General features: G+C 43.2%; 1 protein-coding gene across 14 annotated transcripts in view; it reads left to right on the top strand.

Moving 5' to 3' along the window:
* Positions 1-13561, top strand: part of MINDY3 (MINDY lysine 48 deubiquitinase 3) — a 90595-nt gene that overhangs the window by 52149 nt on the left and 24885 nt on the right. For 2 of the 14 annotated variants that reach the window (XR_016219691.1, XR_016219694.1), the window contains one exon: positions 10838-10868. The exons of 10 other annotated variants lie outside the window; for them this stretch is intronic. Coding sequence is in view for 2 of the 4 variants with exons in the window: in XM_089312271.1 (XP_089168397.1) it covers positions 3901-4011 (111 nt within the window). In the remaining 2 variants the exon portion in view is untranslated. Of the gene's footprint in view, positions 1-3900; positions 4561-10837; positions 10869-13561 lie in introns of those variants that run through there. 2 more of the 14 variants (XM_089312272.1, XM_089312271.1) reach the window with 2 other exon arrangements.

Below are 13561 nucleotides of genomic sequence, written 5' to 3'. Positions count from 1 at the left end.
CCCGAGTGCTTGGGCCCTGTACCCCATGGGAGACCAGGAGAAGCACCTGGCTCCTGCCTTCGGATCAGCGCGGTGCGCCGGCCGTGGCGGCTATTGGAGGGTGAACCAACGGCAAAAGGAAGACCTTTCTCTCTGTCTCTCTCTCACTGTCCACTCTGCCTGTTAAAAAAAAAAAAAAAAGATTTAGGTTATAGGCTGGCCGGCGCCGCAGCTCAATAGGCTAATCCTCCACCTACGGTGCCTGTACACTGGGTTCTAGTCCCGGTTGGGGCGCCGGATTCTGTCCCAGTTGCCCCTCTTCCAGGTCAGCTCTCTGCTGCGGCCAGGGAGTGCAGTGGAGATGGCCCAAGTGCTTGGGCCCTGCACCCCATGGGAGACCAGGAGAAGCACCTGTCTCCTGGCTTCGGATCAGTGTGGTGCGCTGGCCGCATCGGCCATCGGGAGCGGGGTGAACCAACGGAAAAGAAGACCCTTCTCTCTCTCTCACTGTCCATTCTGCCTGTCAAAAAAAAAAAAGATTTAGGTTATAGGCTGGCCGACGCTGGGGTGTAAGTCGAGCGGCCGCTGCGGAGCGCAGCCAGCCAGAGGCCTCCTGCCCGGAACATGCGGAGGCCGCCCCAGCGGCTGGAGCCGAGCCAGGGCCGAGGGGTGAGGCCCGGAGGGTTGTGCGGTACTGCTGAAGCCGGCCCGCCGCCCTCGGCGCAGCACAGCTGGGGGCCATGAGATTTGAGGTGCCAGCAGCATGTCTCCTGTGCCCGAAAGCCACCATGAGGCCACCGAGATGCGCGCCACGGCCAGGCCCGCGAGGGTGCCCATGCCAGCTGGCGCGGGGCTGTGGTAGCTGCCGCGAGCCCATGCCTCAGCGGTCCACAGCCTCGGTGTTTGTGTGGCATAGTCACCATGGAGAGGCCAGGATACCGTAGACTTACGGATTTTCACAAGAAAGGAGGGAGAGGGGAGTTGGAAGAGGCCAGGAGAATGTCCAGGAGTGGCGGGAGCCAGAACAACCACGGCGTGCGCACCTCGGGGGCCAGCTCGGGCGTCCTGATGGTGGGTCCCAACTTCCGAGTCGATAGGCTGTGTCAACTTCGGGGAGCTTCGCCTAGGTGAGATCCCCGCACAATGGCCAGCAGGTGGAGGGGCGTCGGGGGCCAAGACACAGGTGGGGCTTTGAGCCCTCAGGGTGGTCTGGGGGTGGGTGGGCACACAGGCACAGCCCCTGGTGTGGGGAAGGAGGGGGCAGTGAGGGCGCAGATGGACAGATGCCTGCCCTGGATTAGCTCATGGGACCCTGGCCAGCCTCAGCGGTGTCTCTGCTGTGAGTGGTGACTGGCGCTCCCAGGCCTCCCTCCCACCTGCCACAGCGGCCCCACCTAAACAGGGCATATGGTTGAAGCCTGGTGGACTGCCTGGGGCAGGTGTGGGTGAGCGGGGCAGACTTGCGACACCGTCTGGGCCTGGGGGAGCTCCCCGAAGTGCCCCCGAAGTGCTGGGCGCAGGTCAACCCAGCGCCACCGGCTGCACTGCAGACTCAGGGGCATGGGCCGGCCGGCTGTCAGCAACAGTGCTCAGGGACCCCCAGGCCAGCAGCCCTGCACGGCAGGTGTCCCCATGGGTGCGCAACGCTACCCCCATGGGCTCTGTCCCGAGCCGTGCTCCGAGCTTCCTCCTGGTACATAATCTCCCATTTATTTTCTGTCCTTCAGATTGTACCTTTGGTTTCAAAATTTGTCTGTGTTTAAGCATGATTTATTTTTAATTAAAAATTTTAAATGTTAAAAAAAGATTTAGGTTATAATAACCAGTTTTATATAAATTTATATAGAAATAAAAACTTTACATATTGGATTCTCAATTTATGAAAACTGAGACCAGAAACTGGAGGAGTTTTCTTTTGACAAATTAACCAAGAGAAAAACTTGAGCTGCTGCAGTCAGCCCACACAGATGATGCATTTCTTAAGTATTTAAAATTTCACAATTTTCCACGTTGTATAAATATCATTTTCTACCTGATAAAGACAAAGTGATTTTTTTTTTTAGTAAAACATCTGGCTCCATAAAACAAAACGGGTATTATATTCCTTGACATAGTATCTTAGGGAGTCTGAGAAATACATGTAAGCTGCCTATGTAAATGGGAGTTTTTATCATTACTATTGTGGAGGGATATCACAGATCTTAGTGCAGAAACCTTGCAGAAACTGCTAGGTTCCCAAGCAGGAGAGTTCCCACCTTCTCATGACTGAATGTGGACAAGGTGAAATGCAGTACGTGAATGGACTTCTTCAGAGACAGAAACTTAATTCCTGTTAAGGAGCATGGAAAACTTTCCAAGTGTGTCATCTGAACTCTAGGGGAACAAAACCTTTAGATATGTACATTGAGATGAAAAGTACCTATTTGGGCATGATTCTTCAGAAATCATGTACTTTTGATAAGGTTGAAAAGTTGGAAACCTACTGCACAGACATTCTGAAAAGTACATACATAGTGAATTTCGAAGCTACTCATACTTAAATTCATCTTTCATGTTTTCCTTTAATTTTAAGAGAAAAAATTTAACTCTTAATTAAAACATGGATGTGTAATGTGTTTTTTAATATGTTAAATATTTGTTTTAGGTGTCAGTCTTTCATAATGAAGCATGTTCATATATTTAAATGCCTAAATATTCCTCTTTCCTCTAACCATTTTAATTCCATTTGATTCTTTGTCCTTTTTATATTTAGATTTTAAGAATAAATTATTTAGGTCATTTTCTTGCTTCTCCCTTGCATTGGAACCAATTATGAAATTAATTTTTAACACAAAATCAAGATGAGGGCTTTAAATTTTTCTTATATAAGTATGAAATGGTACACAAAATAAGGTTGTCTTCTTTGTGTTCTCATTGTGCATTTGAATCTCAATATGGATGACAACTGTTGATACAATAGAAAAACAAGTGGAACCTATAGCATCTAGTTTCTTCAGAAGATCAGTGACTGATTTTCTGGGTAATCCATTTCAGACTTCCTTTTGAAGTTGAGGAGATGAGTTTTACATACTTTTTTTTTGTTCTTTTATGGTTGTAAAAAGACTCTTTGTATAGAACATCACCTTTGACCTTTTCTATGATAAAGCAATTTTGCTTTCAGATAAGAACTCATGAAAAACATTACCATTTAAATAGAAACTAAATATAAAGAAGCTAAATTTTATGCAGGAGAGAAACAAAATATTTAACTGATCCTGTGTAAGCTGGCCGTGTTCTTAATAGTGGTATCTGTTACCAGGAGTCTGAGTAGAATTATTTCCACATACCAGGCTGTTTTTCTGTGTTGCTCTTTGTTATAAGGTTAGAAAAACCACTGCAATTAAGGGTTAGAGCCTGTTTTTGTTAGGTGTTTAAAAACTGAACAAACTTTAACTTTGATACATGTATCTCATGTAATGAAGACAATTGTAAGGAAAAGAAATGTCTTATACACTTTACTGTTATAAGAAAATTTACTTTTAGGTAGGTTTAATTACTGGGTACAATTCATAGGACATGAGATATGATTAAATTCACAGGTTAGCATTTTATGACAAATTTTCCAATACTTTGATACAGTTTAGTCATCCCATGCATTTATCTTAAGTGTGTGTATCTGTCTGTCTGTCTATATATTTATATTTCATGTCTTTTCTGGATTTAAGGAAGTGGATTTAAGAGGTCGAAGTATTTTTTTATATTTTAACTCATATGACTTAACACCTATATTATAAAATAAGAATAGTAACAATAATAGTTAATATTCTCTTAGGTGAACTTTTTGAAAAGTTTAGGTAGAAGTCTACATATACTAACCATTTTGTTATTTGAATTATTAAAATATGGGAAATTTCTTTTAATATTTATTTATTTATTTGAGAGGCAGATTTAGAGACAGAGAGGTCTTCCATCTGCTGGTTCACTCACCAAATGGCCGGAGCGGTGCTGATCCAAAGCCAGAAGCCAAGAACAACTTCTGGGTTTCCCACATGAGTGCAGGGGCACAAGCACTTGGGCCATCCTCCACTGCTTTCCCAGACCATTAGCTGAGAGCTGGGTCAGAAGAAGAGCAGCTGGGACATGAACTGGCACCCATATGGGCGGCTGGCGCTGCATGTGGACTGTTAACCTACTACACCATGGCATCAGCTACTAAAATATGTGAAGTTTTAATCACAAACTCTATCTGTTTAATGCAGTTTGAGGCTAATTGTTTTCAGTGATCTAGAGCTATGGCAGCAATTTGTACCATATTAATATTAAAACTTGTTATTTTGGCTAGAAAGCTTTTAAAATGTATTCTAAATGTTCTTCCTTAAACAAAATGAACATTACATATCTGTGTCTTTTTTACTATAATTCGAACTGCCCTCATGAAACAATGTTTGTCTCATTTTTATAATTTTTCTGAATTTCCTTTGTTATTACTTCATAATCTTAGCTACCGTGTCAACCTGCTTGCTGAAATCGTCCCTTTCCCCTTTTGAACATGTTTTATTTTTTGTTAAAATAAACTCCAAATAACTGTCTAAAGATGAAAAATATTGATGATCAAAGGGCCTAAGGTGTTCATTAGTAAAGCCTATGAGTTTTCATTAGAGTGAGCATTGAGCAGTCCATAACTCCAGCTGTCTATAATTGATTTTAAAAAATGTGGCTAATAGTGTTGATAGCAAATTAGAGAAGATTTTTTGTAAAGCTGTCATTGAGTAAGCTTGATTTGGAGAGGTATTGTGGTGGTTTCAAAGCCATTCCTGATAAAGACTGATAACGGGCCAGCATATACATCACAGAAATTTAATTCTTTCCTGAGGTCCTGGAACATACAGTCTGCCACAGGTATCCCATACAACCCACAGGGACAGGCAGTCATTGAAAGAACTCATGGAGCCGGCGCCGCGGCTCAATAGGCTAATCCTCCACCTGCGACGCCAGCACACCAGGTTCTAGTCCCGGTCGGGGCACCAGATCCTGTCCTGGCTGCCCCTCTTCCAGTCTAGCTCTCTGCTGTGGCCCGGGAGTGCAGTGGAGGACGGCCCAAGTGCTTGGGCCCTGCACCCGCATGGGAGACCAGGAGAAGCTCCTGGCTTCGGATTGGCGCCAGTCGCAGCGGCCATTGGAGGGTGAACCCCAATGGTATAAGAAGACCTTTCTTTCTGTGATGTGACAGTGCTCTCTGTCCACTCTGCCTGTCAAAAAAAAAAAAAAAACACTTCATAGCTTCATAGGGCAATAAAATATCTCTTATAAAGACAGAAAAACAATCATATGCCCCTGGACCCACAGCTTGCTTTGACTGAGGTCCTTTTCACAATCAATTTTCTTTCTTTTGATTCCCAAGGAATCAGCCCAGCTTATAAACACTGGGGATCCTTTCCATCCCAGACCCAAGCCCCTATGGTTAGGTGGAAAGACCCCCTGACAGGAGAATGGAAGGGACCACACCTTCTGCTAACCAAGGGCCGGGGATAGTCTTGTGTCTTTCCAGAGAATGTGGGTCAGCCCATTTGGGTACCAGCCAGAAACATCAAGCCTGCAACTGACAGCCAACCAGAACCAGCTGAACAAGACTGAGCGTCTGCCTTGTTAGCAGACGCACCTGCCCTATCATCCTACCTGAGAAACTACCCATCTGTTACTGTTTTATACCCCCACTATCTCTGGTCAGCCACTCAGATGGCCCACAGCCTGTGTGCGGTGTACTACTCCATTTGATAAAAGGGACTGAAGCATCCACAGATTTTGTTATCCCTGAAGTCCTGGAATCAGTCCCTCATGAATGTCAGTGGATGACTATACTAGTGAGTAATAAACCAGAATTCAGATTCACATCTTCTGATTCCTGAACTGTGCTTTTAACTATTCTCCTTCCTTTGGACAAAATAAGTCACTGTGCTATGATAGAGCAGAGGTAGGAAGAGGGGTCAGGTGGGTGCTGAAGGGACAACACTAGAATGAAACGACATAAAGCCAATTATGATAGTAATGTGGCCTTAAAAAACAGTGAAGCCTTCTCTTTAAATGTCTGACAGAATGTTTAAACATGATTACTATATTTTTTTGACAGGCACAGTTAGGAGAAAGGTCTTCCTCCTGTTGGTTCACCCCCAAATGGCCACTATGGCCGGCGCGCTGCGCCAATCTGAAGCCAAGAGCCAGGTGCTTCCTCCTGGTCTCCCATGCAGGTGCAGGGCCCAAGCAGTTGGGCCATCCTCCACTGCACTCCCGGGCCACAGCAGAGAGCTGGACTGGAAGAGGAGCAACTGGGACTGGAACCCTGGGTGCTGGTGCCGCAGGCGGAGGATTAGCTAAATCAGCCCGGGCGCCAGCCTGTAATTGTTTTTTAATCATTCAAACTTTGTAGTTGAAAAGGGTAGGGGCCAGAGGTATCCCTTATCTTCCATTATTAATAATCCAAGCCTACCTACCAGAGTTAAATTATTGGTATTCAACAATCATCTCAGGCACTTTCAGTTCTTTGTAAAACATAGGAAGCCTGTATATGTGGAGAAACCTCCATATACAGTTTATGTTCTCAAAATCAGTGTTGCTGGGTAATATGAGGAAAGAGGAGATCAGGTATGAATAGGAAAAGCAAATGTTTTGCATGTGGCACAAGCAAAACAGTTCCAGTTAGCATAGTATGTTTGATTCCTTTTGCCAGCTTGTTGCAGTAATTACCACCCTCAAAATGTCTGTGGCTTACACGGTTTTATTCAAGAAGAGGACAATGAGAATAATCCACCTGCCATGTAGGAGCAATGTTTGACCCTGACGTTTGGAATTTCCTGCATGTGATGAAGATTTAAGGGAATTTAACAGTTTTATTTAAATTCTCTACCCTCTCTGCCTGTACTGGAGAATACCACTATTACCACACTCCTCCCCCTGTGCAAATGAACACACACCCTCCAGAACTTATTTCTCTCTTTATTTACATGTTGGCTCCAAGTGTGCTCTGTGTTTCTGCTTCATTCTACGATCTGAGCTGAAGGAATGCTCTTTTGCTGGAATGTGCAGTTCTTATGACTGAGGGAACAGAGCAAAACTTCTGATAAAACCAGACAGTGGCACTTACCAGATTCTACAGGAACTCCACTCTATTTCTCTGCCCAAAAGAAGACGTCTAGCCAAACCTGATGTTGGGGTCGGGGTCAGGGTCGAAGTAGATCCTTCCACAGAAAGGTACTTCAAGTCCCTTCACAACCACAGGCAATGATAAACAGCCTCTTGAAAGGAAAGAGCCACCAGTCTTCCCTCAATATCTACCTAGAATGTTATGGTTTCCTTGTGTCCCCCAAGAGTCCATGTGTTGGAAACTTATCCCCAAGTCCCTATGTTAATGAAATTTGGAGATAGGTTCTCTGAGAGGTAATTAGGGTTAGATGAGGTCATGATGGGGCCTCTGGGGTGGCATAAGTGGATTTGTAAGAATAGGAAGAGAGACCTGAACGAGCATACTTACACTGTCTCACCATGGGATGCCCTTCACCATGTTCCAGAGCAGCAAGAGTGCCCTCATCTTGAGTCCTCAAGAGGCTAGTACCTTTGTTATTGAACATCCCAGCCTCCACAACCATGAGCTAAATAAACCTCTATTCCCTGTAAAGTACCCAGTCTCTTGTATCAGGTATAGCCACAGAAAATCGTTGTTTGGAGATGTCTAAATCATTCACACATTATCTGGAAAATAATGGAAAAGTAAAATAGATCACCTTCTTACCTGTTTCCAAATGATGAGGTTAACTAAACATTGGCCCTAAAGAGCTTTGTGTTTTGAGAGCATTTTATAATTAAAACCTGTTCCTTAAAACTTCTCAAATTTTCCTTAGTAAGCAAACAATCAGTACAAAACAAATGATAGTATTTTACAGTGAAGTATTATTATAATTTAAGGGTAAATTACATACTATTTCTTAGTTTTATAGCACTATAAAATGTTGTCTGCAAGCTAAAATGTCATATGTATGTGATCAGTCCTGAAATTAGCTAAGGCTCTCAAAGCTTCTTTGAATACTCGTGAAAGCAGATTGTTCTTGATAATGATGAAAGGTACAATGAATAAACTTTAAAGGCCTTTTCAGTAATGAACTACTTAATTCTAGCCAACCCCCTGGACACAGGCCTTATATTTCAGTAGGTGTTTCGAAGGATAGCTAATGTTACAACAGTTAAAAAGCTTCTTGTAAACAGTGAATTATTATACTGATAGTGCAGACAGAGCTACATGAAAAAGAGATGTTTACTTCATGACTGGTAGGATACTAGATAGTCCCACTGCAGCTTGTCCTCCTGCCCTTCATTCAGTTGTACTTTCCAGTTCAGTAGAATTGGGTCAGGCTTTTAAAGCTGTATTGCTTAATAATCCCTGTAGACCACTAAACTGGCTAAATACTAATTGTTTACTTTAAAAAAAAATTATTTATTTGAAAAGCAGATTTTACAGAGAAGGAGGGACAGAGAGAACTCCCATCTGTTGGTTCACACCCCAAATGGCTGCAACAGGTATGGTTTGGCCAAACCAAAAGCTAGGAGCCTGGAACTCCATCTGGGTCTTCCCCATGGGTGGCAGGGACCCAGCTCTCTGTGCTGCTTTTCACTGCTTTCCCAGGCACATCAGCAGGAAGTTGAATCCAAAGTGGAGCAGTGAAGACTTGAACCAGTGTCCATTTGCAATTGAAGGCAGTGGCTTAACCTGCTGTGCTACAGCACCATCCCTGGGAATTATTTAATGTTTCTCTGATCAAAGCATGTCATCATATCAGACTAATATAGATGAGTGCTTTCAGAATAAAAAGAATATTGATGGTAAAGCAGAGCCTAAATAGCTATTTGACTCTAGTTTAGGACATTTGCCTACTGTAGGTACCTAAAGAGTTTCAGATGCAGTACACATTGAAATATTCTCTTAAGTACACAGCTAGGATGAAAAAAAAAAAAATACTTGCAAGTTTCCCTGTTAGCTTGAATAACTTTTCTTAATTTACAAAATTCAGTGGTTTGGGGATGGAGGATTAGTATATCTTTATATGAACTTCATTTTCAATGTTGGTTTTCTCAATATACAAATAATAATACACTAACAACTGTTTATCTTCTGTTAGCCTGTAACCTGAAGCACAAAGACTAGGTCTTTCTCTGTCTTCTGATATGCTTGACAGTCTTTAAAAAAATAATTACAGATGTGTCAATAATTAGACTGGAAAATATACTAAATATATAATCTAAAAACTATTGTTGAATAAAGTCTTTGAAATGGGAAATCTGAGGGGTAGAAATTTTCATATTCTTCACATGTGGTTATTAAAATTTATTTTACTTCATACTTTAAATCATTTCTTTTAGGTACAAGAAAAATATGGCAGTTATAAAATCTTAGAGAAACAGTTTGTCTTATACACTTGAATTGAATGTAATTCTGTGATTGATTTTTGCATAGTAAGTTTGTTCATTTTTTTTTTTTTTTTTTTTTTTTTTTTTTTTAATTTTTTCTTGACAGGCAGAGTGGACAGTGAGAGAGAGAGACAGAGAGAAAGGTCTTCCTTTGCCGTTGGTTCACCCTTCAATGGCCGCCGCGGCCGGCGCGCTGCGGCCGGCGCACCGCGCTGATCCGATGGCAGGAGCCAGGAGCCAGGTGCTTTTCCTGGTCTCCCATGGGGTGCAGGGCCCAAGCACCTGGGCCATCCTCCACTGCACTCCCTGGCCACAGCAGAGGGCTGGCTTGGAAGAGGGGCAACCGGGACAGAATCCGGCGCCCCGACCGGGACTAGAACCCGGTGTGCCGGCGCCGCTAGGCGGAGGATTAGCCTAGTGAGCCGCGGCGCCGGCCTGCATAGTAAGTTTGAACAGCAATCAGACACATTTTATATTAGTAGATTACCAGATTTGCCACATGAATTGTCCCTCAGATTTTTATACAAGGAACTTTATTCAGAAACATTTAAATTAAATGTACTGGAATTTGATTTTAAATTAAATCAGAAAGTTAAAACAACCTCAACATAAAACACTTAGCTGGGAATGGAGTTTTGAAACTTTATTTCACCTATGGGCACAATTTTATATTAATTTAAACAAGCTTTAAGAGATCATTTTATGGAGCTGGTGCTGTGGTGTAGCAGGTTAAGCTGCCACCTGCTTTGCTAGCACCCCATATGGGTGCTGGTTTGAGTCCCAGCTGCTCTGCTTCCAGTCCAGCTCCCTGCTAATGTGCCTGGGAAAGCAGCTGAGGATGGCCCAAGTGCTTGGGCCCCTGTACCCACATGGGAGACACTAAGCTCCTGGCTTCAGCCTGGCCCAACCCTGGCCGTTGGATCCATCTGGGGAGTGAACCAGCAGATGGAAGACCTCCACACTCCCCACCTCTGCCTTTCACATAAATAAAAAAATCTTAAAAAAAAAATTTAATGGGCAAGAGTTGTGGCACAAGTTAAGCCACCGCTTGTGGTTCCTACAAGCCACACTGGAGTCGGGGCTTCTATGCTTCTGAAGTTCTTGGGTTCTTGCCACTCACATGGGAGACTTGGGTGGAATTCCTGGTTCCTGGCTTTATCCTGTCCCAGCCGTGGTTGTTGCATGCATTTGGGGGGTGAACCAGCTGATGGGAGATCGATTGATCTCTCCTACCTGTATATAAACATTTTTTAAAAAGATCATTTTCTACAGTCATGCAAAAAACATTGTAAACACTCAAGCCAGTATCACTTTAGACAACATAATAGTTTTGATCTGTGCATGAAAATGTTTAGAATGTTTCAGTTAGAACTTGTGAACTTGCTGTAATCTTTTTTCCTTTACTTTTTTTTTTTTTTTTTTTAAGATTTATTGGGGCCTGTGATGTGGCGTAGCAGGTAAAGCTACCACCTGCAGTGCCGGCATCCCAGATGGACACCAGTTCAAGTCCCGGCTGCTCCACTTTCTATCCAGCTCTCTGCTATGGCCTGGGAAAGCAGAAGAAGATGGCCCAAGTCCGTGGGCCCCTGCACCCACATGGGAGACCTGGAGGAAGCCCCTGGCTTCAGATCGGCACAGTTCCAGCTGTTGCAGCCAATTGGGGAGTGAACCAACGGATGGAAGAACTCTCTGTTGCTCTCGCTCTCTGCCTCCTTCTCTCTCTGTGTAACTCTGACTTTCAAATAAATAAATCTTTAAAAAAAAAAGATTTATTTGACTCAGTTACAGAAAGAGGTAGAGACAGATAGATCTTCCATCCACTGATTTAGTCCCCAAATGGCTGCAACAGCCAGGGCTGGGCCAATCCAAAGCCAGGGGCTTCTTTCAGGTCTCTCACATAGGTGCAAGGAGTCCAAGGACTTGGGCCATCCTCCACTACTTTCCCAGGCACATTAGCACTTCTGAATCAGAAGTGGAGCAGCCAGGACTCTAACTAGAGCTCATATGGGATGCTGGTGCTGCAGGCTGGGGCTCCACAGCGCCGACCCCTTCTTTACTTCCTTTTCCTCCCCTCATTACCCACCATGTAAAAACATCTTAAGTGGTATGATTAAGAAGAACTAATTCCTAAGGAGTTTAGCAAATTACCTATTAGTATTTCATTGAGACCAAAAGCACAATTTGCTTTATAATAATGACACATTCGTGGTTGTATTATATCAAACCTGACCAGTACTGCTGGGTTGTATGTTAAGAGGGAAAACAGAGGGGCTGGCGTTGTGACATAAATGGTTAAGCCAATGCCTGGATGCTAGCATCCCTTAGGGCACTAGTTCATGTCCTAGCTGCTCTACTTCCCGTTCAGCTCCCTCCAATAATGTGCCTAGAAAAGCAGCAGAAGATGGACCAAGTGCTTGGGCCCTGCTTCCACATGGGGGCCACAGAAGTTCCTTGCTTCAGCCTGGCCAGCCCTGGCTGTTGTGTCCATTTAGGGAGTGAACCATCAGATGGAAGATCTCTCCCTCCCTGTCTCTCTAACTCTACCTTTCAAATAAACAAGGAAAAACAGGTAGTGTTTCTAGATAGTTAACATATGGGGTGGTAGTGCTAACTGTTAGGTCCTCACATTGAAGATTTTGAGATACTTATTTCACATTTCTTAACTTGAATAAAATGCCTAAATTCCTTTTTGAAGATATTCCATTCTTATTTGAACTCTTACTTGAATTCTGCTTTCATCTTTCTCAGTATCTTACCTGCTAGGTTTTACAGCCCTCTTTGGTGCGTTTATTCTGTGTCTAATGGCCTATAAGCTTATAATTGCAATTGGTGACTTTTCATAGTGTCCCGGGGATTAAGATATTTCCATGAGTTCTATGTAGATGTTTGACCATTACCTGAAAATTTTAAAAGTTCAAAATTAAATTTATGAAAGCTGATTTCCCTTTTGAACTACTCCTTTTCTCTCAGTTCTTCCCAGTGATAGTTAACAACTTAGTTTTCCCTCTAATTCACTTGCCTTTCCTGATTTTTGTTCCTTCCAGCTAGAATTTCCTACCTTTTTGGGGGGTAGCCAGAATATCTTTTGTGTTTTACTTACCTTCTTAGCTTTTATACATCTTTGTACCACCAGATACATATCAAAAAAGAAGCCATGTTTCAATAAATGTTAGAGCAGATGGAGAAAAATGTGTAATATCATCCCTAAATCATGAGTCAGCAAACCATGACCTTCAGGCCAAATAGGGCCATCACTTGTTTTATGAATGACATTTCATTGTAACAGCCATGGTCATCTGTTTTGTTGCTGAGACTAAATGGCCTGCAAAACCTGAAAGTATTTACATTACAGAAAAAGTTTACCAACCCTGGCAATAAATGAGCATTTTTTTAAAAAGATTTATTCATTTATTAAACACAGAAGGAGAGGCAGAGGGAGAGAGGTCTTCCATCCACTGGTTTACTCCCTAATTGGCCGCAACGGCCAGAGCTGCACCAGTCCGAAGCCAGGAGCTTCTTTCGGGTCTTCTCACGCAGGTCCAGTAGCCCAAGGACTTGGGCCATCTACTGCTTTCCCAGGCCACAGCAGAAAGCTAGATCACAAGTGGAGCAGCCGAGACTCGAACTGGCGCCCGTATGGGATGCCGGAACTTCAGGCAGCGGCTTTACCCGCTACACCACTGCGTCGGCCCTGTAAATGAACATTTGTTAAACAAGATTATCCCAGGACTTTTGCCCGAGCTTCAGATTGTCTCTGTAGCAAGCTAGTACAAATAATGGGTTTAAACAAAATAACTCGTTTTCCAAAACCTGACCTTTTTACATATTCATAACTAGAGGCAAGACATACAATTCTTTTATTAAGATTTATCTTGGTTCCTTTGTAAATGTGCAACTTAGAGGCAAACTTAGAGGCAAACCATCAGGTAGTTATTTTAAACTCTTTTATGATCCTGCATTTTTTGATGCCTTTAATGCCAGAGGATTTGATGTGAAAACTTCGGTGGCTGAAAACTCTGGAATCTTCCTTGCTTCTCTCAACCTGATAAACAGTAGTAATTTCCCAAAACGTCACTGTGTAGCAGTATTACAGTAATGCTTCCTTGTATTCTCCATCACCCTTTTCCCCCCAATACATTGTTTTGGTTTT

This window comes from Oryctolagus cuniculus, chromosome 13 (genome assembly GCF_051225735.1).
Source record: "Oryctolagus cuniculus isolate XC-2025 breed Fujian yellow rabbit chromosome 13, ASM5122573v1, whole genome shotgun sequence".
NCBI classification, from domain to species: domain Eukaryota; kingdom Metazoa; phylum Chordata; class Mammalia; order Lagomorpha; family Leporidae; genus Oryctolagus; species Oryctolagus cuniculus.
Note: the sequence above shows the minus strand (reverse complement) of the source record. Positions and strands in the feature narration are given on the sequence as shown.